The sequence below is a fragment of the Typopeltis vanoorti genome, chromosome 2, assembly GCF_054136105.1.
Source record: "Typopeltis vanoorti isolate ZY-2024b chromosome 2, IOZ_Tvanoo_1.0, whole genome shotgun sequence".
NCBI classification, from domain to species: domain Eukaryota; kingdom Metazoa; phylum Arthropoda; class Arachnida; order Uropygi; family Thelyphonidae; genus Typopeltis; species Typopeltis vanoorti.
Genome location: NC_143550.1, coordinates 41,341,015 through 41,368,245, shown reverse-complemented (window position 1 = coordinate 41,368,245; position 27,231 = coordinate 41,341,015). Strand labels below are relative to the sequence as shown.

At 36.3% G+C, this 27,231-nt stretch overlaps 1 protein-coding gene across 1 annotated transcript in view; it reads right to left on the bottom strand.

Moving 5' to 3' along the window:
• LOC150108958 (uncharacterized) overlaps window positions 1–26,883 on the bottom strand; it is a 47,094-nt gene extending 20,211 nt beyond the window's left edge. The window contains exon 1 of the mRNA XM_090404543.1: window positions 26,120–26,883. Coding sequence (XP_090260669.1) covers window positions 26,120–26,515 — 396 coding nt within the window. The 5' untranslated portion in view covers window positions 26,516–26,883. The remainder of the gene's footprint in view (window positions 1–26,119) is intronic.
• Between the last annotated feature and the right edge of the window lie 348 nt (window positions 26,884–27,231).

The following is a 27,231-nucleotide window of genomic DNA, read 5'->3' as shown; positions in this document are numbered from 1 at the left end:
ATAGTAGCAGTTTGACTTTACCGCTGCTAATTTCCTTCCATTCCTAGCTTTTTTTTTTTTTTTTTAAGGTTAATGACATGGAAAAGGTGTTCCAACGGCCCCAAAAGAAAAAAAGGGACACTGTCGAATACTTTGTACCCCCCCCCCCTTGCTGGGGAATGAAACAAAGAAGGTGAAAAAAAAAAATTGAATCCACACGTTTGCTACCTCGTTCTTGTGCTAAGCAAATAAAATGTAGTCATAAAATTTGCCGACATTAATTATTCCAAAAATCTGAACTCTTGTCCACAACACCGTCTGATTAACGAGTACCAAACCTTGACTTGAATAAAACAAATAGTAGTAATTAAGATCAAAGCTTAATCTATGTCTCATAGACAAAGCAAGACTTGACTTCATCCATTCCATCACAGGGTAATACAATCATAGGTCAATGAGCAGCCCAAAATATTTTCCGGCTAATTACTTTCTTCACGCTGTATTGAAAACATTTCAAGGCGATCCACCTGAGTGTGTCCTTTATCTCAAATGCCGTCTCTAGCATTCGTCCGTGAATGACAGAAGTCGCGAACCGTATATCCTATAAACCCTTTTTGAAGACTCGTAGCTCAGTTGTCCATTACTGGAAGGAAAAAATGATGTGGGATGTTCACGTTATGTTCGTTCACTCATTAGAAAATCCAGAGCCAAAGAAATTGTGTTACGAATATTTAACATTCACATTTGGGTAATTATTGTTACACTTAATACGTCAACTGAAAATGAATTTTAACAGACACTCAAGCGGTAGTTTTGCTTTTTTCATGCATACGTTAGTGTTATTATTCTGGTCTACTTTCTTTTTGGTAATCAGACTTCTAATTACCGTGTTGCGAATACCCTATTTTCACATAATAGGAATGTGATAATTGTTTGGAAGTGGATCGATGCCCATCTCGCTGTAGCGTGACATACAAAAACAACATAACCTGACCTTATGATTTGATTTCTTTAAATTCCAAATCACTTTTACACTTCGAATCCGATCTTAACAGATACGATCCAACAAAAAGGTCGATCATAGCTTTTTAGCATGGGATATAATTACAATAAGTTTTCCTTAGATCAATCTTTGAGAATTTTATTTATTGTTGTTGGACCTTAAACCTTTACTGGATCCAGCGAATCGTTGGGATTTCACTTAACCATGGTCCTCCTTGTCAAATTGAGAATGAGCAACACTAGAAAATCCTTGGCAAATTCAGTCCATTATGAACTGAATTTTTCGTACACTAACATAATTTGTTTGCCATTATATCAAAAGGTGTTTTGCACATTCGCGAATATACAAATCATTGAGTTCCAAGAAATGTAAATAAAAAAACAAGTAGAATGTTTGCTTCCTCCCCTCTCGGGTAGTGGAATTATTAAATATTAATAAAATCAGAGCATTTAGCCTATTTCTTTTTTTTTTTTTTTATTTATGCTCCGGACTTCGTAAACCTTTCATTGAGTTAATTCAAATAGAAATTGCAGTTATTTTCCTTACTAAAACAATGAAAAATGCGACCTCGTTATTTCACTACACAAAACTTGCATTATCCACTATCGTGTTCAGCACTCAATTCCCAAATTGCAGTGTGCAACCAAGAGAGATTTGTCATGACACTACCCGAGGGAGAAGTTTGTTAACCCGCATAACACTGACTGACACTATTTGGTGAACCTCTTTAGAAAAACTGGAAAGTTTGATAGAAAGGTCCCGCGAGTAATGACTAGATGTTAATGACCGTACTGGAACCATCAACATGGGCGTAGGCCTGAAGGGTAAGGTATTTAACAAGTGAGAACCCCCTTACTGAAAATGAGGGCACGGGATTAATGGAGAGGGGGGAGGATGGCAGGTGCTTAGCATCTACTTGTAATTGGTACTTCGCTAATTACCACACTTTATATGTTCTATATATTTCTACATCTTTACAAGCATAGTTTATTTTTTTCTCTCTTTTCCTGGCAATTACTACAGCACAAAAGAACACCCAGACGTTGAGGGATGTACTATTTAGGTCTTCTCTTTCTTATGCACAGTTGTATGTCAAAAGAAACTTGTTGAGATCTTAATTAAACTAAGAATTGAAAGGCCTGATGAATCTCAAGAAATACAATTGAAGCCTTCAGCAACTTCTGTGGCTGTCTGTTTTTTATTGACCTCACTACGGCTAAAAGGCAATTAATGACAGGAAGTGAGTAATTGAAGATCTGCTATTTAATAATATGATCTTAGACAAATGATTAAAAATATTTTTTTCTTTGTTGATTACGGGATCAAAGTTTTTTTTTAACTTTTGTTTGTATGAAGAGTGGCTTCCTAGATGAAGTCCTCTCAAATGAAAAAAGGCAACGTTCAAGTATCAGATTGATTTTATACGAGCTTTTGGATGTTAATAGACAAAGTATTCTCTCCTCATCAACAAAATTACGATTTACAATAGATGTATACATCATAGTGACCCCTGGGATGTTTACATCAATTGTACCATCAATCAACTGAGGTCAGTTGCCTTTAGCTACACATTCCCGAGTGTTTCAAGAAGGAAAGAAAGTGAAAAAAAGGTCAAAATATGTCATACATACCAAAACCAACGATCTGTGGGTATTGGTATGTATGACATATTTTAGTGTGGGGAGAGGGAATAAAATTCGACGACCAGGGTATGGTGGTAGTATTCCAATTTCTGTAGAGTGATGCCTTGTTAAAATAAATAAATAAATAAAAAATAACCTCGTGACTACAGAGCTTTTTTTTTTTTCCCGAGTTAAATATCTTTCTATAAGATACTTTATTTCTACTAAGTGGAAGCACTCTTTAGGAACCTGAGTTACTCAGCGTGATGGGGTGGATAGGTTCCTAGTAAGAGATTTCCTAGTGATATTTTTTAAAGCGAAATTGTTGTATGAAAACAGAACGAGCAAATTATCCGATTTAAATAAGGAGGTTTGATGGTACTTATGACAAATTTCAGATTACAAGGTTTGCACAACGTCAAAATAATAAACTACATCACAGAGTGTGTCACCTATCCATTTACGATGAAAGGTTTCAAACAAGCAAGAGAACCCATCCAATATGGCGTACATACAGAGAAAAAAAAAAAGAAAGAAAGAAAAGGGGTTGAATTTTCGAAAAACACAAAAGCTAGATAATGTCGTTAATGAAGCCCTATCTTAAAAGAACTTTTGAACAAAGCTTAGGCAATCAAGTGAGTTAGTTTAATGGTACAACGTATCGTTTTACAGGTTGTCACAAGCTCGTTAACTGAATTTCGTTTGGTTCACTGATTAAATGTGATTGCACTCGTTACGCACGAGATATCAATGACATGCTCGAGGTAAAAAAAAGGCGAATTGTTAAATAGTTTCAAGGCAAGAGTGCAGGAAACTGTTCTGAACTTTGAGGTGGAAGAGCAGCAAAAACATAAAAGGAAAATTGTGTGTATTAATAGTACTTGACCTTAGCGCTGAGGATGACAGAAAGAAAGATAAATACGTCTTCTCTTCTTGGGTTTTAATAAAAGATGGAGTTCATGAAAGTTGAGTTTTTAGATTAGCGGAAAAAAAAAGAAAAAAAAAAGCCGTTATACTACATGAGCATCTTTGTAGAATAATTGAATTTCCAACGCGTTGGTTCCAAACCATGTACAGGATCTGGACCTAAAACCTTCCCACGGAATCTCTTATCAATAAGAAAGAATTCATTGGTGATCCACCAAAATACTCATTATTCACTAATTTGAAAGAATTACCAATCCTAGAGGGTTGGTTTTATTATAGATGTGTGGAGCTTTAGCTTCTATTGTACTGTTGTCATGGGAACATAACATCAGTCTCGTTCGAAATTACTTATTACACAAGGAGATTAGGTGTGTTCAACGATTGAGTTTTTCAGATAAGAAAAACTAATGACGGGGAAATAAATAATTATCAGAGACAGGTTTTGGATTCTTTCCCTAAATGGCTTTCTCTGAGACAACTGCTGGGGGGTAAGAAATTTAATTTAGGGAAAAGAAAAAAGTTGAATCCATCTTTTCCCTCACTATTTTCACATGGAAAAGGATGTCGACCGCAGTCTGATAAAAATTAGTCCAATACTCTCCCCAAAATGTTCAGAACAGGGAAGAGGAATTAGAATCGCTTGTTGAAGTGTTGTGCACCGAGAGATAGTAAATTCTAAGTTCCACTTTCTGTGACAGCTTAGTCTCCATTTTTATCGAACTTTCCGTATTAAGAATTATTTAAGCGTTCATAACTGATGAAAAGCTATTCAAATATTTGACTAAACGGAACACACGGTACAGTGAGCTTTTAAAAGGAGATCAAAGGGTTTGCCTGCACAGTCCTAGACGTGTTCGAGTGTTTGTATAGCACTTCAGTCACCGACCTTACTCATTTTTCCCCCGTTAGCAGTGTCTGTACTCGATATTCAAGGTGACCTACAGCTTCAACAACGACACAGATAAGGGGGTTTGTAGGACAGGTAACATGACAAAGTCATTACAGCATAATGGGTTTGAATGAAACTGCACGTAGATTTAATTATTTCTTTGGATACTTAAGTTTTGCTAATTGAACAAAAACGTGTGAACATGTCGTCAAACAAAACTATTTATTTCTTGTTTGTGTTCGTCTATCATCTGTTTTGGCATTTAGTTCGTCGCTACCTTATTTCGACTTCTGAAACAGTATCGAATAGAAATAAGGATGGTTGTAGTTAACGCAACTTCAACAAATAATGTTGAATCGATGCCTCTGAATTTTCATATTAGACATTTAAGTTTTCCTATAAAATTTCCAAGTCTGATTATTCCCTTTGGTGCTTTCGTTTAGTTTAGTTACGCATGACTAAATTCGAAGACAGATCGAGCCTTCCTATCCGTGAAGGGGAGAAGCTGATTTGGCAGGGACTGAGCAACCTTACTGTCTCGTATGGAAGGCTCATCTTCAGTTGAAAAGTTTAAACTTACGGTAGGGTATGTTTAAGGAAATGTTTTATATATTGTAAAAAAAGCTCCTCTTCGACTAATTTCCCCTCCTCTGCTTTGACTAGCTGTTGAATTTCGTGGGAAATATCTGAAATTAGTGCATCCATTTCTTTGAAAGACGTCTTCTTCTGTAGTTGGTAAGTAGCAATCTTTTACGATCGTGGATGGTCTCCAGTTATTCCCGCGAACTCAATTAAGTAACATTTTAAATGAAATATGAAAGGGAAAAATTGCCATAAATATTTTGTCTTTTCTTGTGAATATTACTTTGAGAAAAGTTTGATGGAAATTTCAAGTTCATCTTACATCCACCTTGCCGGCTTAAGTTGGTAAGTGGAGAGAACTTTCGGTGTGTGACGTAGATTTAAATTCCAATGGTGGCATGGACGTCTAGAGGTAGAAGAATTTCTATCGTCCGATGTGGGATCATCACTCTGCTTCTTTTCGGTCTGAAGGATACTTTAGGCCTCTTGGAGACTTCAGGACTCCACCCATGGTAATGAATGTGCATATCTTAGACCACTTAAGAATATTTGTGACTTGTAAAACGGAATTTATATCACCTTTAAATGTTTCCTCATTTCTATCGTTACTCTAGGGAAAAGGGTGGGATAAAAATAAACTACCGTTTTGTTATTTTTGGGAGAATATCCCCTTTGGCATATTGAGAAGGCCAAATATTTACTTTCTTGTTAACTGGGACACAGAAGGGGAGATAAAATACCAACAACATTTTTTCCATGGGCGAGGCTCTCAGTAACGGTTAAAACAGCGGTAGAAGAAAAGCCACACTTCCGAACGATTTTTATTAAAAAAAAAAAAAAAAAAAATGATCCAATATGAGGAGTTCGCTACCACAGGTTTACTTTGCTTTGACAGGGCATCGAACAGGCTTCCGTTGTCTAGGGAATGTACTTTGTAATTCCTCAGCCTGTCACGTGTTCAGTGACTAATAAACACTAGCTGTCTAGCAAACAATGAGTGGTAATTAGCCACCAGCTCAGCATGAAATGTTGCTCACACGAGCAAGTAAAATGCGTGGAAAAGGAAAATTTTTCGCTCGTGTCATCACGTATCTTAACCGGATTTGCAGGCAAGGAAGCCATTACATACACGCTTCTTTGCATAAGTGGTGGAAGTACTTATTTAGAGACTCAAAACGAGAAATTCCAGACATACCAATCTGTTCAAACGATTGTCATATAACTATCTACACCTTTCATTACCTCAACAGCAGAGATGGCGAAGGAAACTTGCTAACGCACAAGACCTAACCTTGAATGAAGGACGTAGCTACAACATTAAATCGTCAGGAAGCGGACACGATAGCGAATAAGCAGGTTTGAGGTACACTGCAGGTATTTCAGCCCGCTCTCCACACACACACCCACTGGACACAGTCCTACTCTTTAACTGGCTTCGAATGATATGCTACGACTCTTAGAGGGTGAAAACTGAAATTGTGTTTCGTTAACCACAGGTGAGGATAGAAGAGGACAAAATGCATTTAAATTCCCTCGGTTTTTTTTTTTTTTTTTTTCCTGAGGAAATTTAACTACATATTTTACTACAGGAAGTCATCGTTTAAGTTACCTCTCTGAGGCTCACATTTCTCTCACTGGCAATTTTATTCACTACTTAAATTGCCCTCCCATCTATCCAGATACATTCCACGCATTTTTGTTGTTTTTTTTTAAACAACTATATTCCTCCCTCAATTTAATTTAGTAAGTCAGTATTCTTATAGTGTTAACAGTAGCTTAATTATAATAAAAATATTTCGCATACGAGATGTGAGAGGATATAGCCTTAGTTTTGAACTTTCCACTTGAAAAGCCAGCCTCAAGCTGGTCTGTCAGGTGGAAACTTAGTTACGGTTTAGTACAGAGGAAGGAAGACAGAAAGAGACTTGAGGCAGAATGCCAAGGAAATAAGAAAAACGAATTTCTGTTGTTAGGCGGGAATGACAAAATAAAACGACAGAATAAAGGCTACGGAATAAGAGATTAATAGTTCAGAAAAGATCAAACAGACAATATTTTTAAGTGAGCGGGTTTTCCTCTGAAAATTCGGGGGTTTTCACCTCCAAAACAGACAATGCAGCTTACGTACAATAATACACTGGCCTCAGTCTTAGATATTTCTGCCGTAATACCAACCACAACGTATATTCAGGATAAGGATCCAAAAATGAGGTAAGACCAGTAAATAACTGATCGTGTACTCTCGGGAGCTGTTACAACCCAACCCACCTTATCGTATGTGTAGTGTTAAAATTGTTATGTATTTTCTTTACTCCCCCTCCAAGTAATTCTCGTAAAGATTAGTTTCTTGGACACAACACACGAAAAAGTCTCTTGTCTGTTTTCCGCTTAACTCAAGCATGTTATTATACTGCCGACGAAGCCTTAAGAAACGTTAGTTGAGTTACTGGTTCCGCCTCTTCTCAGAGGAAAAGGAAGGCACACAAAATTTGAACCCTGTGTAGATAAAAGAGCGTGATTAGTGTAATAAAATAAATCAAGTGTGAATAATCCAACAAGCCTTTTTATCGCGATGATAATTACTGTTTGTTCTCGAGTTTCTGTTGGTGATACTCTAAGTCACGTGTGTTTTTCAACCCATCCCCTTTTTCCTTGCAAATACACGCATTTCCTTTAGTAGTAGGATTACGAAATAAAAATGAAGTGAAAGAAGCTTCCCTTTAGTGGTAAAAATGAGCTGAAAGAAATCAGGAATATCTCGAGCCTCGATCTATAGAATGCGAGCATTCCAGGTAGCTTAATTAAAATCGTCTAAAGCAGGTAGTTAAGAGAATTGCTGGTCAAATTAGAATTAGTACACGAACAAAAAAGACAACGAACCGACCTTTTCCGTGTTTGAAAGTATATTTTTAAACTAAAAGTAAAAACTGATGCGGAAGTTCGTTCCAATTGTCGCAACGTCTGTTTCGCTTCCAACACCTGAAGACAATACAGCCTGATACACTGCCAGCTGTGAAGTGTTTACAGACAAACAAAATCCTGCTGTCTCGATCGGCAACTAAAAACGATGTCTCTCTGTGTCACAAGAATGTATTGTCCTCTGTGTAAGAAGTTTGCACAGATTCGTTAACTTTGTTCCATACGTCGAAATTATACAATTTATATTTCATTCCTTTTTTTTTTTTTTCCCTATTGACGAATAGAAAGTTTTCGATTGTAAATAAGTACACAGAAATGAGCATGTGCTAAGCCACTTTTGGAAAACATAATATAAATTTTGTTTTTAAGTACAAAGAGTACCACCGAGTTTTTTTTAATAAAGTTGACATACGAAGACTGTTACAAAATCAGACCTGTGGCCTTTTTTTTTTTTTTTTTTAAAGGCAAAAACTATCAGCATAGTCATTGGCAAAAGCATCCGCGTTGATAATCCTTGGGCCTTCTCTCTCTCTCTCTCTTTAAAGCAAAAATCGGCATAATCATAATCCTTGGGCAATAAGATTTCCCACCCCATATTCTTCCCTTCATAAAAATACATACAAAAATATTGCCAATATAAATAGCAACGAGTTTTGCTAATTTAACAATGACGTTCTTAACATAGAAATATAAAAGCGTTTACTAGTGTTAGCACATGGGTAACACATCACCTCTCAGTAAGAACGAGTGTGTGACCGATGCGGAACTGGGCAAGACCAACTTTCCCCTGCTTGGTCTCTGCACAGACTAAGCAGAGTTTAACTTCATATATAAGTTTTTTCCCTTGGGTATAATATATATGTTAAAGATACCAAGTTTAAAAAACCAGGTTTATATTTAAAATAACTTGGTATCTTTAACACACATTTATATATATAAATTAGCGTCTAATCGCTAAAATTTAAAGTTTTAGCATCTGTAATTGTTCTGCAACAACCATAAACCCGAGACTTGTAATCCAGTTTAGAAAACACAAATATGCCATAAAGAACATTGATCTATTCGGCATTTTGACTTCTTACTTATATAGCCTGAGTGTTCTTCGAGTGGCGATGCCAAGTAGAGACATACAGTTTGAACAGAGCCATACTTCTAGCGTTTGATACGTTTCAACAGGTCTGAAATGTATAATCTTACTAGGCAAGTTAAGACAGGGTTTCTCAATTTTTCTAATTCCAAGGACCAGTAAAATGCCTAAAACAGTTCTACGGACCACTAAGTTACAGAGGCGTAGCTGGGGGGGGAGAAGAGATTGGCCCTGGGCGACACTTTTTTGGCGTTTAAGAAATCTTGCCTTACTGTCTATGGCAATAAAGTATTGTTGTTAACCCCTCTTTTATTATTCGTCATTTTGCGCTACAAATTTAGCGGCAAAATGACGAATAATAAAAGAGAGCTGAAGTGAATAACAATATAGTTTTACTGCATCTGCCTTGGAACATTCTGACGCTATTTGTTGTTGTTTTTTTTTTAAGTAACCATTTGATTTCAATAATTTTTACTTACTTATTCAATTTTAATTTGGTTTTGTTTGGATAATTAAAAATATATATATTTATTTATTTAAGTCTGCCTGCGGACTACCTGTCCCATCTTCGCGGACCACAGGTTGAGAAACACTGAGTTAAGATATTGTTCTAATATCTATTAAAAATAAGGGATGATGTGCCTAGTCAGTACCAGGTTACCATTCTGTGAATGAGGATGCATTTTGGCGGTGCTATTCCTCGTGGTTCTAGTCAGAGTAATTTTTCATTGGATGTTCACTTATTGAATGTATAAGATAGCCTCTACATCGGTAAGGACACTTTCTTTTTCTTTATTTTTCAAGTATTTTTTTCCACATAATTGGCATCTTGTTAGTGTCTCTGCAGACAAGCGCGAAAACTCATTCTAAGGGAATTAGATTTCAATGTAAGGGTCCTCCATCCACCACCTAGTCACACAAAATTGCACATTACTACAGCAATATATATATATATATATATATATATATATATATACACACACACACACACACACACACACATATATATATACACACACACACACACACACACACATATATATACACACACACTAGGGGGCTCCTCCCCCTGACACCTAAGGCGCCCAATCCCCCCGTGTTCCGGACTGGTAGGCCGGTTCTCCTTGAATTCCGATGACTCGAATTTTGAAGACTCGACACTCAGGGTAGTCCCTGAGTTTCAAAACATTTCAAATAACTTAACAAAAACGTTACAGCCTACATCCGTTTCAAGCCGACGCCACATCCGTTGCCAATTTCAGCTTATCATTTTCTAGTATAGAGTAGATATATATATATATATTTGTGTATTTTGGACCATGCGCAAAAAGGGATAAGCGCTGTTGATCCGGTAAGCAATTCCACTAGTAGAACGATCCTGGTCAGATCATCCAAACTCACTTGTCTGGCCGAAGTAGGAGCCAAAGTATGTATCAGAACTACGTCTCAACAACCAGGATTTTCCTTGACAGATGTCCACTGGTTGCATCGCCCGGCAAACATGATAGAGAGGATGAAAGTAAAAGAAAGATACTCTGAAGTAGAAAGAATTAGCTTAGAAAAGATACGCATTCAGAAAAAAGAATGAAAACTATCACATGAAGAAGCTCTTGAAAGAAAAAATGGTTTGGTTTTCTATATACTTTTATTTTATTTTCTAATTAGTTTCCAAGTTGAAGTTTAATAATAGTTTTAGTACAAATGCTTACATATTTGCAATGTACATTCCTCATCCCAATTTATGTCACCAAACATGGTTATTCTATTTTCTGTGTGCTGGTATACGATGACAGTATGTGGCTATCTTATCTATTTGTGACCTAGGGCATAAGAAATACACGCTAGAATGCTAAGAATTATTATTAAGAATTCTGTACGAAACCACACTACGCTTCCACCCAGTAACCCACATTGTTGTCTGATATAATGATAAAAAGAAATGTGTTGGCTCCAATTTCGTGGAAGTAAATGAATACAGAATGAGAATATTTCTTTTTTTAGCACACTGTATAATACGAATAACTAATTAAGATATCGCAAAGATGATAAAATAAACACAATTGATCTTTGCACGATTGATTGTGTAAAGATCTATGAAAGGATAACACAAGGAAAATAAGTTATGGTCGTTGTGAAAAGCGGATTTCAACTGACTTAAGTGAAAGGAGAGGAATCAACAACTCGATTTTTATTGCAAGAGAAGTGATGGATACTGGATGATAAACCATAGAAAATGAAATTGGAGAAAACAATTTATTACAAAAAAGTGAACTACTTCAATGAACAAATCTGTGCCAAGTTTTCTATATAATTTCGTAATATGTTTGCACAAGCAGTTACCGAGATTTAAATGGCATCTCTGATCATCATCATCTTTTTTCATTTTCCCTAATAATGACTGAAGGAAAATACCAACTTTATCTCCTGCATCAAAAGGCATTTTTCTTAAAAGGTACTGTATGAAATTAAAGGAAACACAAATAATCCAAACAGCTTCAATACAAAAGACGTATTCATACAAGTTAAAAAAAAAAAAAAAAAAAAAAAAAAAAAAAAAAAAAAAAAAAAAAAAACATTTATCTTGAAACCCCAAGTAGCAAAAAAAATAGGTTAAGGCAATTATCAACACACCCCGCTTTCAATGAAGTGGGATTCGAGAACAAATCGATCTACGCACTAAGCCACTTTTTCCATCCTTCAGTGAGCAATTTCAACAGTAGGTAGGGATTCTAGATTAAACAAATCTGACAAAATCCAGACTATTGAAAAGATGGCACAGCAGGAAAAACTTACAGAACACGCTTGTGCTGGAAACAGAAGAAATATTTGGAAGCAAAATCCTAACTCAATAACACGTTCATGAATTCTCATAAACAGCTGTTATAATTCTGTCGTAAAAATGCATATATAAAAAAAAAAGGAAAAGAAAAAAAGAAAAAGTTGCAAGTACACACACGATGCTTTCTCCTTCGCTCACTGATCTCCAGTGTACTTTTATTTAACTAAACAGGTTGTTCCAGTGCACTAAAAGGCTTAACCGGACAGAGGAGTTTAAACTAGATTGTGGACATTCTGGGGAAGCAATATCTATCCAGGACGTGTCCCAGAATGCAAAATATGCGGTTAACTCTCCGTGTGGCTATTGACCACTACTTCAAAAAGCTACTATTAAATATGGAAATTACGATCTGGATTGTGTGGAGAAATTTGTTCATTTATAAAACTGAACCCGGAAAATTTTTTTTAATGCTATCTATAATGCAGGGTCTGAATAAAATTTGACTTAGGGCAATCATTTTTTTTTTATTTTTATAACCACTTGTGGCAGCAGGTCAATTCATCTATCTATTCTTATGTTGTTGTTTTTTCTACTACTATGCTTTCCTCTATTATTTTCTTCATTTGATTCTTTGTATGTGTTCTCTCACCTGTCTCTTCACTTGTTATGTCAATGACATTTGATAAAACCTTTCAAACCTTGGCAACTAATTAGAGCTCACCCAGCAAAACACTTTGTCTAGAGAGCAGGAAACATTGGACCAGGTTTTTTTTTTTTTTTTCCCCTTCCTGCCACATTAACAGGAAGGTCACAAGAGGCATTGTACATATGCCAGAGAAAGGAATTCCGATATTACAATGGCGAATAACAAATGCGTGAAATGCTATTCTAAGTCACTGTCCTTTGGAAGCCAACAATCTACTAACCTATTCCGTAGTTTGAATGTTTCTCCCCATCCCCCCCCCACTACTATTAGCCTCAATCACAGCGAGTAATGAAATAAGCTAAGAAAATAAGTCTATCAACAATTCAGGGCCATTTTGAAGAAAAAGAATTTTATAATAAACATTTACCGGTAAATCAAAATTGCCTTCTTTTTGGGCTAATGTCGCAACTGCAGACTACAGTAGAATGGAAGGAATGTCAATTGCTATACAGACGACTGCAGTAAAAGAAAATTAGTATTAAAAACAAATAGTTTAAAATAAGAATTGTAAGTGTCGGAATGATAAGACTCTGAAGGAGATGACATCAAGAAATCTGAATTATATTAAAATCTGATGCAACAATACACTGCATTAAACATTAAATATTTTATTGATATTGTAATTTTCCGTGTTTTTCTAGGGGTATTGATACATATTCCCAATTCATTTTACTTTCGGCTTACCTCCTCCTTTAGTTGGCAATAATCCAAAACAAAAGATATTCTTATGGTCGTCTTCAGGTCAATAGAACGTCTAGTCTAACCAAGAATTAGTTTAGAGTCATTCTTAAAATAGTTTATGACCGTCGTAAAATCATTCGCCAACACGAACTAAAGATCTCTTGATGGCTTCAGATTGGCCTAGTTTCTCCCTCCGTTCGAGGCAAGAGAATCATTTAAAAAAAGAAAGATTAAATGGAAATGCTGTCCCACACGGTGAGGAAAATCAGGTATCCCAAATATGCAGGGTTAGTGCTGAAATATTTTTATTACTATTTATGTTGAGCCCACGTACTGTAGGTTGTAAACTTTGCGTAGGTGGTCATGCCATAAAGTTAATCGCCAATTATTTATTACAGCAATAATTGCTAATCGCACGCGATAGATTGATTCGACAATAGCTGGATAAAACTACATAAAACAGAATTTCCCCATTTCGACGATATCGTAACCTGCGAATATTTTTTAATTTATACAATCATTAAGAAATATAGAGTATTGTCTCCAATTTTTTTTTTTTTTTAACCATCAAAAATTAAAATGGTGTTTTGGAACCACAAAAACATACTATGCCAGTTTTTATTTTTGGATATTACACATTTTCCGGTCGAGTATCTTCGCAAGTCGTAGATTTCAATCCTACGACACATGAGTGTCGATGCATTTAGGTGTGAAATGAATGATTGTCCGCTGTGATCACTATTACCTAGCTTATTGAAGGTCTGGAATTGGTTTGAAAAAGTTCCAAGTTTGATCTCGGGAGCATAGTTTACAGATTATTTAACTCTTAGCCTACTTATGGTATTAGTAAAGGGTGCGACAAGCAGAACAACTGAAAAAATTAATCATTTAAATTCATATGAATTTGTTAAACTATTTTATAAGTGAATGCATTTTTTTCAGTACATTAAAAATTATTAAAATGTCATAATTTGAGAAGGGGTATTATTCAATGGGAAAAGCAGTCACAGATTGATAAAAACAGAAATCATATTTTTTAAATAGTTTATTAAGAAATATCCATCTAACTGTGTCTGGATCTTTGTGAGACATTAAAAACAATTGCAAAAGTCAAGATCATCGCATTCCAAAGATGTTCTCTTCCGATATCAAGAGAACCTGGAATCTCTAAGATATCAGCAGAGAAATACTATATTCCTTACCATCCCCTATTCTACCTAAACTCGTACACCTCATACCCTCTTTCTCTCAAGTTCTTTTCTTCGTCAATTTCTTTCTAGTTAACAGAACCCATCTTCTTGCTCAATGCCGCTCACCTTTCGTCAACTAAACATCGAGAACCAGTCCGACCCAAGCTAAGACAGTTTTCTTCCTTTAATATTTTCATTTAGTGCTTGGCATTCTGAGATGGTCCTTGGTAACCTTCAAAACAGAGGAAATAGAACAAAAAAAAAAACGTTTGGGACACAAAACACTCAGAGATAAACGCCAGTATGTTGTAATCTTATAACAGCCTCATCTGCCGTAGCAAAAGGTGACAAAAACAAGTAATTCTAGTGTCTTATTATTTAAGATTGTTCTTGTAATCCCAGTCACGAAAAGTTTATGGACTTAACTGTGGGTTGAAAGAGAAAAAATATTGCATTACACTGAAGCGCCGCTATCTTCCTATATACAGGGAAGTAGCGACGTTTTCAAGTGAACCGAACTGCAGTCTAGTGTTGAAAAACCTATTTTAATGACGTCTGGAAAAACGGTTAAATATTTTGTGAGTCCTAGAGCTGTAACTAGAGCGCACTTCCATGTTTTCCGTTTTTGGTGCTCCACGCACGTCATTGTTACGAGGTGTGTATGTCGGGGAAGGTGGGGGGGGGACATATCTATGCTAATTGTTATTAATACTTGCAACAGTAGGATTTAAAAGAGAAAAAAGAGGTTGCGTGTGTGCACTGTTCCCCCCCCCCCCCCGAAAAGACGCGTGTCCTAATTTAAAACCTGACTAATGTCTGCATTCTTTTCTTAGTTCATTTGCACCACCTGAAGACATGGAAGTAAAGCGGAGTTAATTTTTTTCCTGTACTGGGGTCTCTGTCCTATTCTTTAAGTGAGACTGAAAAGAGATTTTTTTAAAGAGAAAACCGAAATCGATTGGACAGTTGAACAAAACATGTTGGCTGTCTCGAATAGATCGATAGATGCGAAAGTGAAGCGCGTGTGATTACAGTAAAGGCTGTGACTTCAGTGGTTTTGAATGGTAGATGATAGTAGGAACCAATGAGACGGCGGATGGTAAGAATATCTCAAAAACCCTACCCTCTTAAGATGGTTAGATGCAACAATGTCATGGTTATACAGCAATCTCTCGATTAGTGCGCCTAATGCGTTCTTTAAAAAAGAAGCATTAATCGAAAACGCACTAATCGAATATAATAACCTATGGGAAAAGTATAATTCGTTCCGCAAATTTCTTTTTTGAACCTTAATTTTCTTATAAAAGAATTAGGGTATGTCTCAGGGCCTAGTTAAAGGAAAACCATGATGCTGAATGACAATGAAACATTCAGAATATAAATTTTATTATTCTACTTTTTAACAAAGAATTGAGCTAACGTAGTTTGGCAGGCGTTTTGTTTATATTTTTTTTCATACAACCGATGGTATGACCCTATTGTCTCTTCTACTCTTCTGCAAATTTTACTGCTTCTCTCTCTCTTCACCAAGTTCAGCCTCGAAGCATTGCTGCTTAAAAACTTCGATTGTACCAAAAATATTTTCAAATTGTTTCTGTGAAATCTCTTTTGGCAGACCATCAGTGGTTAAATTTTCTTCATTTTCTTCGGGATCTTCCGGAAGTGCATCTAAATTTAGCAGGTCGGAATCACTCAATTCTTCAGAATGAGATTTAATTAACTCTTGGACGTTATCATTGAAGGGGAGAAAGAAATGAAGGACAAACGAATTGGTCACCAACACGAAATCACGTGCTTTATAGATAAAATTTCCCAACTGTTATACAAACAAAATAGTTACCACTTTGAAAACTACAATGATCATAAAAGAGAAGTTAATTTTCCGAAGTGTAATAATAAACAACTCATCCCAGAAGATGGATGGATTGATTACCCTATTATCGGAATGGATTCTCCTTTTTGTAACATGCGCAGAAGTGTCGAAGGATCTCGAATCTGTAGGCGTACTATAACAGATGACAAATTTTGGCGGTAAAAATTTGGAACATAGTATACATAGTGTACATGGAAGTAGTGTAGTAAGCCATTAAAAATAACTTTGTAAAATGTTTTAAATCGGTAACTAAATTATTTCATTCTGGTGAATGATTTTTTGAAATAGTTAGCCATAAAAAATGTATAGATAGAAAATTTTTTAAATGTGTAACATTTATTTTTTAGATGTATATAGGCGCACTAATCGAATTTGGGTATCGAAAAAAAAAAAAAAATGACGCACTAATTGAGGGATTACTGTACCGCAAACTGTGATAAACAGAAAATAGCGAAGTCAATGTCAGCCAAATAGTTCCTCAATGCAAAGACAAATTAATTTGTTCAGTGTTAGACGATTACAGTGATTGTAATAATGTCGGGAAGCGATTGGTCAAATGACTGCATTGTACAACCAGGAACTGCGAGTGGGCATCTAAAACACACTATGAGTCAAACACTATTCCGAATAGAATTATAATCAGAAGATAACTATTGACAGCACCACAACAAAAACAAGCAGCCATGGCAAAGTGGTCGAAAAACAACATTGGACACCAAACCACTAGAGAAAAAGAGATCTGAAGTGAAGAATCTTGGTTTATTTCATGCGGATGGAAAGATAAGCGTATGCAATACAAAACCACGATGTTTGTTCCCAACAAATGCTTGGGTTATGACCGAAGCAAAGGCCGAGGAAATCCTAACTCACCTTTAGATGGAAACACCCATTACAACGCAAGGATGTGGAATTCCTTATGTGTATTATCCAACGTTTTATCATTCATTCCTTGGATTCACAGAATTTCAGCAAATACATTAAGATACTAGAAACTCCACGCTTTTTTTTGGAATAGCCTCACAATAATAAGATATTTACATACCAGTTTAAGCCAACCATTGTATTCGGCATCGCAGGAATATTTCAATTTACACTAATGTAAATTAACTATGAATTTAAGATGCTGGAAGCGAATTTTAAATAAGTTTATTCAAATAGAAAACGATCGGCTTAATGACGTCACAGATCACTTATGTTTCACATTTCGTGTGGCTTACTGCACATTTGCAGTAAGCCACACGGTTATTTGCATAACACAGATTGTTGGGACACCCGTATATGGAGGGGAAATCAAGTCGCATACCTGTTTATAGACCTTTGTCTACAAACAAGGTAGAACTCTTCGTATTCTTCTCGCCAACACGTGACGTCCTTGCAACTCTGCCTTTGCCCTATCGAACAGGTCGACCTTGAGAAATGCTCTTTCTTTTTCTGCAGTGTTCCTTCACAGCTCCGTTTCGGCAGACTTCCGCCATTGAAATGGCCCCAGCAACGGTGCTTTATCTCGAGTTATAAATGTTGCTGGTTTATCTGTCCCATCGTTCTTGCATGCCGTTAGACACAACCTCCTGTCCTACACAGTTGTTAGATACAAGGACAACTAACTGCGATTACAGAGTATGTTAATGGCTCGGAACAGGAACCCACAATGGGGGGAGGGGGGTGGGTGAATATATTAAGTCACATTCCGGTGTGTTCCGTCAATGTCATTTGGTCTCTTTTGGAATCGTCCACTCCTTACGACTTTAACAATGCTTTTCTGGGATTTTATTAATAAGTGGGAAAAGAACCTATTAATCAATGGAAAATTACTTCCTCTTTCATTCTAGAGAAAACAGTTGATTAAATCAATATTTCTTTTATTTCCCATTATCAAAGCGGACCAATTTTGCGAGTTTTGATAGGATTCTATTGTGTTCTGGTCTGACAAATTGTGTTGAATCATTCGTGCTGAAACACGTCCAACTCTAGTTAGTAACCTCCTTTGTTGTAATGAAGATCTGAAAGATATCATTGCGAAGAGAAATGTATTAATGTAACAGAACTAGAATAATCCAAAATAAAACAAAAAGTATTTCGTATACCTCTTACCCAAAACCAGAAGAATGATGTAACATTCCCGAAAAACATCAAACATATTTGGAAACCCAAAATCTTCAATTTCGGGGTTATAGCAGTAAAATAGTTTTTCAGGCTGGGAGTCAGTAAATAACAGCGAATTTCATGGTAATGCAGGAAATTTCCCAATCACCTGGCATAATTTGTCACAACGTTGCATGGGGGAGTAGATTCAAGTAGTAGTATGAAGAGGAAATGTAGAAAGCCAAGTCATGGCAAGGAGACCAGGCACATTCTGTATGAGACATGCTCAAGATCGTCACCTCTCACTGTATTGTACTAGTACAAACGATGTCACTGAGATTAAAAACTTCTCCTGAAAGCTAACGCCAACAAAAATTGCAAATAATAATGATGCTAAAAATTATATAAACAAACCATTTGGACACCCACCTCAACATTCACGGTAACTGTAGCTGCAATTTGGGATTCAATCAAAAATAAGCCATGTCCAGTTGTCTGTTAGTGATGATGTACATCGATTATATTAACATTTTACTCCGTAGCAAATTAGACTCAGTAGACCCTTCCACCATAAGGATGGCATGTGGTTTTGTGAGGTCCGATATTGCATACCAGAGAACGCCAAATCTAGAATCCTGTTTTTGACTTCTGCCTTAGTTTTCTTCAACGTTCCTCTGCTGTATTTACCACTTGCCAAATTCTGAAAATCGCTCGGACTATCTCTGAAGCTTGGATTTTCTGTAATCTAAATAGTGATGTCATCAACCTAGGTGACATTGAGGCCACCATTAACAAATGAATTTACCAGTTCTAACAACTATACTGGAAGAGACAAAGTATTTTAAATTGGACGTATTTCATCGCCATCAAATTAATACAATTACAGTGAAATTTATTAAATTTTGTTTATCGCAGTATTTAGGAAGATAGTAATTGCCTTTCATTTTGGCAAAAAAATAAATTATTGGGAAAACTAATATGTGGAATAGATGACACTACAGGATTGTATCATTAAGATGACCCCCTTATGATGACATATGTATGAAGACTTTAGGTCATTTTTGAAAGACAGAAGTCTTGCATGTTGAGGTTAACAAAACATATCGTGAAGGATGTTCTGGCCTCATTGCAAGCATTTTACATCATCGACATAAGGGATGCCGTCAACAAGGTTGATATTCTGCCAACAATGTTGTGAATGCCCTGCAAGTTGCCTTTTTGTCTGAGGGCAGATGTCTGCCAGAACTCTGATGAATTTGATGACCATGAGGGAGAACTTAACATAGATATGTATGGATAAGGAAGTGATAGTTCCACTGTATAAGTATTCTTGGTAAGCCTCGTGATAAACGAATAATTCATACAGGCTGAAATTCCGAGAATGAGCCAATTAAGAAGTCAAAGAAATACCAGAGTGAAGAACAATTAAAGGGTCTTTACAAACGAAGGCGAGTTAAGTCTCATACGGACAAGCTGGAAACAAAATTGTTCTTGTAGTAATACAGACAAACCGGCTAGAAGAATATACGTAATTAACCGACATAAACCGGCCTCAAGTCTTGAAACTTTAATTCCAAAACAATCCAACTCCTTTCTCTACACATCTTCAATTAAATTCCACTTAATTTTTAACAGTTTCTAAATCTTCTAAGAGCCATTCAACTATTTTCATCTAATTGAAAACGGCAAACCAGTTCAGCAAGTGTGTGTAGTGAATTTAACACCTGTCTTGTTGGAGGTGACCTCTTCTCTGTCCTCGATGAGATCACATCTGCTGTTGGAGTGACGCATTACACTATTACCCCTACGACAAGAGGTTGTCTCTTGTATTTCAGGTTACTAATAACGCAACCAAATATAAAAATTTCGTCATGTGACAGAGAAAGATAACTGACAGCGCACCAATTGATTTTAATTTACACGAGTAATTTAAAGATTTAATTTCGTATCCAGTACAGAATACAAAGTAAAACTATTATACGCGTTTAAAAAATAAATAAATATAGAATATCGATCTGGTAGAACAAAAGAAATAAACACAGACGAAAAATATTCGTCCAACAAATCAAGATTTCAGTGAAGGCTAAATGCAATTGTCGCCATTTTATATCATACAATCAACACACAATCTGATAGCTCATGCATCAAGGTAAGGTGTTTACTAGTAAAGTGATCCTTTCTGATAAACAGTTCCTTCTTGCAAATCACCAAGTGCTCTATTTTCTGGAAGTGTGGTTCAGATATTCACACAACATGATTGTTTGGTCGTGTGAGGATATTAACCTTAGCTGAAAGAGGAAAATATTTTCCTTACATTAAATGATCTGAATTTGCTGGTGTACTTCGGTTAGAGTGTCCCATTTAATGCGATATCGTGTCCCTTCTGTTGATGGCATAAACGTGAGCAAGAAAAACAAGAAAGAATAATATAAACGCAAATTGGCACGTAACTATTTACGAATGCGTTACAAAAGCTAGAACAGTTGTGAATAATTAGAATGAGAGCTTATACTTGAGTGGAGTTCATTTTGCGTGTGGAGTGATAGTGGGATTATCACTCCACGTAACTGCAGCAATTTGCTGCCAGTTGATATTTGAAGAGGACGAGAAAGTCCTTGAAAAATGACATTGTGAAAAAGGGACAATATAAAGTTCTAGTACTACTGTTCCACGTCATCATAACGTTTAGAAAATTAACTACAAATTCAAAGAAACATTTGTCAGAGGGTTGATTAATATATTTCATTGGAGTAGTTACGATTTTATGAATATTATTAAGTGATATCTCCAAGGGTTCATCCCAAGAGGGCACTCTACATCAAGCATATCACACAATCATTTTTCTGTATATTAATTGCGTGTTATCTGGCCGATTTGCCTGTGTGTTGTTCATAAGAATTCCTGGTCGTGACAAGAATCGAACTCGGTATTTTCTAAATCGAATAGTGCATTGCTTCGTCGTTCTAACAGCACTACGAAGGCGTATATATACTTTCGATTTTATTTTAAACATTACAAAACCTGCGATTACATCAACCGGATTTGTAATTTTCCCCCTTTCTCATAAATTTAACGTGGAGATTTTATTGGCTGTTTATTTAGCTGCACAAATTATACAGGAAAGTCTAAGCATACAGATGAGAGACAGATCTCTCTCTCTCTCACACACACACACACAATGCTGTACTCATATCACGTTTGTGACAAAACAAAATTTCCTTGAGGTGTGTTTGTGGATTTTCTTTGCATCACCCGTATTTCTGTAGCTTAAACTCTTTCCGCTTTCGACTAGTCTTATTCTCTCCACACTAGCACCCGTATGTTGAATTTTAAAAATAAACATCTTTGCTTCAATGAATATTCAAAACCTTGAGAATTGTTTATTTGTTTTTGGAGTGAAAAATTTCGGAAAACACCTAGTCTAACTCGCTGAATATGTTACGAAATAATTTAGCTGATAAAATGGCTAAGACGATATATCTGTTATTTGCTAAATATTTTAATTATTTTTTTAAATAAAAGTCTGTATAAAGGCAAGAATTAATTAACATCTGCACATATACACAGACGATTGATCAGAAACAGAACATACGTGTTTTTTATGATTGGATTCAAGACAAAGATGCCAAGGTCATTGAGCAACAGTATGTTAATTACTCTGATCCATCTCTTTCCGGGATGCCAAACCTTTTTTGCTTACTGCAAAGACAAGTTCTGACTCAGCCATGTCTGTCATTCCGGGTGCGTCGCAAATTAAAATAAATAAAATACGAAATGTTTATTCAGTGGTTTATGTCTTTAACATTTCCGTCGTGTTTAAGTCAATTTACTAATAGCTATAAATCCAGTAAATTTTTGTAAATTTATTAAATTTCATTCGCATTTTTTCTTTAACCTCTTGTTCGAGGATCAAAAATGAAACTGCACGAGTACGTTAAACTAACATAATCAACTTAAACGGAAGTACTTAAGCACCAAGAAAGACAACAGGAAGCAGAAATGTACTAAAATAAAACTTAAATAAGCCTTAATATGGACATCTCGAACTCTTCATGCATGCACTGGTCACGCTTTAACCTACCACGTTCCAACTGGAACGTGGTCTCGAGATTTTTTTTTTTTTTTTGATAGTAGGAAAGGAGATTCTAAGCCAACATAACAATGCGAACAATGACGTCAACGAGCAACTGTCATCATACGTATCCTAGTGTAACATTACTTTCCGTTTATTTTTAGTTCTAAATGGTGTCATATTTTCCTACTGTTTCGCTTGGTGACTTTACAACACAATATGCGAAACGCTTCTTTGCTATTCTTAAGATAATTACATCTAGAAGCTACAGACCTAAAATTCTGCACAAAAGGATGTGTGATAATGAACCACATTTAAACTAAAGGATGAATCCGTTCGCTATCTTTAGCTCAAGCAGATTCAGTGAAATGTTACGGTTAGCAAGCTATTTGCATGAAAGTTTAATCAACTCAATATATTTAATACCACCTATAATTAAGTTCTATTAATCTGGCTAATGATGAATTTGTTGATATAAGCACGAAAATAAAGTGATTAACAGTACCAGGACATTGAACTAACCTATTAGTCTTATGAATTGATTTTAAAGGGATGTAAGTGGTGACCAAGGGTCTCACGGGCTTATAAAGGCTCCAATAAGTAATTGGAGATCAGATTGGCAGAAACGTTAGACTAATTTGGAGAAAAGTGGTTTTTTTTTTTTTTTTTCGGTTATAAGTTCCATCATTTTCATATCAGAAAAAGGTAGCCTGCGTTCTTTTTTCTTTTTTTTATATTGTGATGCCATTCAATTTTCTTGGAGGTTTTTTCCTCCTTGTGGCAGTTTCTTTTTCTTTGGAACAAAAAAGATTCCCATGGCTTTTTTTTCCCCGACTAAAAAAAATAATAAAAAAAAGCTGTGCCGCTTTGCTATAAGTTCTTGTACAGACAGGGCATTGTCTGTGTAGGACAATGATCCTCCCGCTAACGGAGCGATAGCATTATCTTCAAGAAGGAACTAATCTTCCGTGCTCCATTTTTTCGGATTGTTTTTGCCTCAGATGGTTCCTAAACTGCAAATTGATGGGTTCGTAACCATTATGTCCATCGACACGGCATATGCTAGGTTTTTCTTCAAAATTTGACGGATTCCCCAAATATCATCGTAAGTGTTAGCTTTTCTGTTGGCTTAATACAAGTAAGGGATCGACAAGAAATTATGCACTGAACGTACTAAACAAAAAGGGTCTCAATTACGAGTTTAAGAGCCAACTTGTCATTTTGTAACTGGGGCACAATCATTCACGATATACGACCGTCAAGCACCACAAAGAATTTACGTTAACTAATACTGATAAGTAGCATTTCGCGTGACGGTTTTCAAGAGTAGCTTACGTGTTTGAGGGTCTGGAGAACTCGTAAATCGTTTTTAGAGGATTATGTTTTAAGGATCAATAAAGTGAAAAAGAAACTTTCATAAATGCAGTCAAATCAAATTAAACAATGGTTTTCCATAACAGAATCAAATATTTCAATGCGAATCGGATGTTTGGACTACTTAAAGGCAATTAAGGTTTGATACGATCCAAACAATGCAATAGCGACTGTAATCCTCAATGTGACAAAGAAAATAATTTGTAAATTAAATATCTGTTTATTGAGAGTCTGAATTTAAGTCTGTTGTAACCCCATATTACGAATTGCTGAGAGAGTTATTAGGGACGCTATTGCGCGTACAAAATCTCAAAATACAAGATTTTTAAAGTGGGATGAGTCCATCTACTGGTAAATATGAATTTTGTATTTTGCAAAAAAAAGTTTTCGGAAATACATAATTTTTGGACTGCCATATGATTGATCGTACCACTAACAATCGAAGAGGGTAAAGATATCATTTTCTATGGACCATACATAAAATTCCCTTTCCGAAACTCAGGCTGGATAACAATAAAGAAAGGAGTGTACGAAGAAGCAAGAAACTCCAAAATACTAATGACTACCACATTTGAATGCGAGCCAGGAAGGCAAAAGTACATAAAACAGGACGAGCTAGTTCACGAGGTCAACGTGTTTGGAACTTGGTAAGAATTCTGACGGCGAGACAAATATAGAAATGAGGTTACAACAGAGATCCAAATACCCAGTAGCCACCTTCACTTCCTTCTCATTAACATACATAACATTCTCTTGTGTAACACAGAGTCGCAACGGAGACAGAACGCAGACAGTTTCACCCCTTGTTTATCTTATTCTTCTGATGCAATCGATTCTGTATTTTTCAGTACAAATACTTTTTCTTTGCGATGTAAGTTATGTTTAGCTTGCTGTACGTTGCGAATCCTTCTGATGACCGGGCTTTTTTTACTCTCCTATTGCCGTTTTTTTTATTTTTCCCCCTTCTCACCATCGATCCTGTAGCGCACGTGTGTGAGAGCCTCCCCAAAGTAACGGAAGCTTACATACAGTAAATGCATCCCGGTGGAGCTGTGTGAAAAAAACGTTATAACCTTAGCCAATTGACCATTAATTCTATGGTTTCGGAGAAGCTCTGTAACTTTTTTTTTTTTTTTTTAATGCGAATAGGTTAATTGAGCTACAAGGAGAAAACTATTATCCTACAGAATGTGAATATCTCACTAGATTAAAGAGGAAAAGTAGTTTAAAAGACTTAAATCAGGGCTAGACAATACTTAGCTTATGAGTCACAAGGGGGATCTTTACAAATTCATTCTTATAGCTCTTTTTGTTAGGTAATATAGCGCCTGTCTTCTTGGTTAATTCCAATTTTCTAAATAGACTGCTAGCCATTGAACTATGAATTCGTTGTAGAATTCATAGGGTAAAAATTTCTACACTTTTGTTTCGAGCCTGATGCTATAGCAATTAATCACAAACAAAAACTGAAAGAATCAAATAATTAGAAAAACAGACGTAACTGTTATGGGAAATCCAAATTGAACAAATGTTCAGTTAACTGTTGTTCTCGGAGGTAGCTAGAAACAACAGGAACTTTAGTACCATTATATAGAATGCGTTATGAATTTCCTAGAAAAAAAAATTAAATTTTTTACATAGTTCCAAAATGCCTCTAAGTACTCTAGTAAGATATATACTCCTGTGTCTTCAGATTTTTTTTTTCTTCTGCAGGCAAAAACCTGCTTTCAGTTAACTAGAAATTAGAATGGAATTGCCTTGCTTCTATTCCCTCCCCCCCATACGCAGTCAAGGAGGACAAATGACTCGTGTCCCTTCGAATGTAATCTGTTTGGAAAAAGCATAAATTAACTTTTGAGTGATTGTACCTTAGTCACTCGGCCAATGATATTTTTAGACACAAAAACTTTCATTATCTGTTTGTTTCGCATCCCTGAATCACGAGATTATTGACCGATAGCAAACTCAAAATGATGAAATCCCACCCACAATTAACTGGTTGAAGTATTTGAAAGTACGTCAGAAATGTAGCACTGAGATGAGGGCAAATTTTTGACTATGTTGTTTAAGATATTTTAATATCCATAATACTGAGTAACCTTTGCATTGCTCGGGAGAAAATTTAAAACAGTCGATATTTGGGGAGGTCACTTCTTAATTAAGATTACTCCCCCCACTTGCGATGAGATATGTTCGAGGAGAAATTATCACCCCACTCCCTCCAAAAAAAAAAAAAATAATAACTCGAAGAGACAGTCTTCCAGTTAAAGAGACTAAATATATTAAAATCAAAGCAACACATTCAAAGAAAATTAATTCATTTCTGCCATAAACTATTCGGATGTATTACTTACTATTTCTTGCCTCAGCTTGGTCATTGCAATATCCATCGAAGAGCGCCACTTCCTAGGTGATGGATGTCCTTTTTGACCTTCGGTCAGTACATCGTTAACTGCAACTATATGTTCGGGCGAAAGTCCCGTACCCGGATCACTGGCAGTTCTAATGTGAGTATCCTCGGTAGGGGAAACATCTTTGGACACGCACACACTCCATCTTTTTTGCATGTTTTCTAGCCTTTTAGATCGGGTTTGAAAAAAGTCGCAACATCTTTGCACTACGCTACTCCGTCCTCTTGAAAAGCGGGCGAAGATGGGCGAGGGTTCCATTTCGGCACAGGAGTCCGAAGCAGAGAAACATGCCATGTCTTGACCGCGTGATACTACAGGGGGGTCGCAGACGGATGGCATAAGGGATCACGTTCTAACTTGTTTGGTGAGCGTCTTAATATTGCACAAGATCCCACAGGGTAATGTTTTCGAATTAGGGGGTCGACTGTCTCACATTATTAACAAAACACAAAATCCTCAACGAAATAAAAAAAAAGGGGGGGTTTCGTCTAAAATGTCACCAAACGAACGAGTCTAGAGCCCAGCAGCGCGCTCACACAGCGAGTGAAGTCAGCTGATATTAACAACCAGAATTACTCACTTCCGCTAGTGCGTGGGAGGTTTTCCGCGCTAAGCACAAAACGCTCCGAACGACTCAACACTGTTGTTGTCTTGCTAACCCGCACATGTAACAACTTGAGGGGAACTCGTGCGCTGCCACCTCTCTCTCGTCGCTGTTCCGTCAGTAGTGAATACTGCTTCAACTCTCAGGTCAGGTGTTCAGATTCGATGCACGTCAAAACTCCCTTCTGCAATGCGCATGTGCAGTGGTGCACTCGTAACTACATTATTGGTGACTCGAGACGCTTAAGGCAACTAAGCTTAGCGGGAGAACACAGACTTTGCTTTTGTCATTATAAGAGATTATGAGACATATCCAGAGGGGGGAACCAAACATGTCGTGTCATGTAATTCAATCATTTCTTAGGATCGGTGGTGCCTTACCGCTGGCATTGTCATTAGAGAAACTATCAGGGAAACATTAATTATGGGCTCCTCTATGCTTGCTATACATT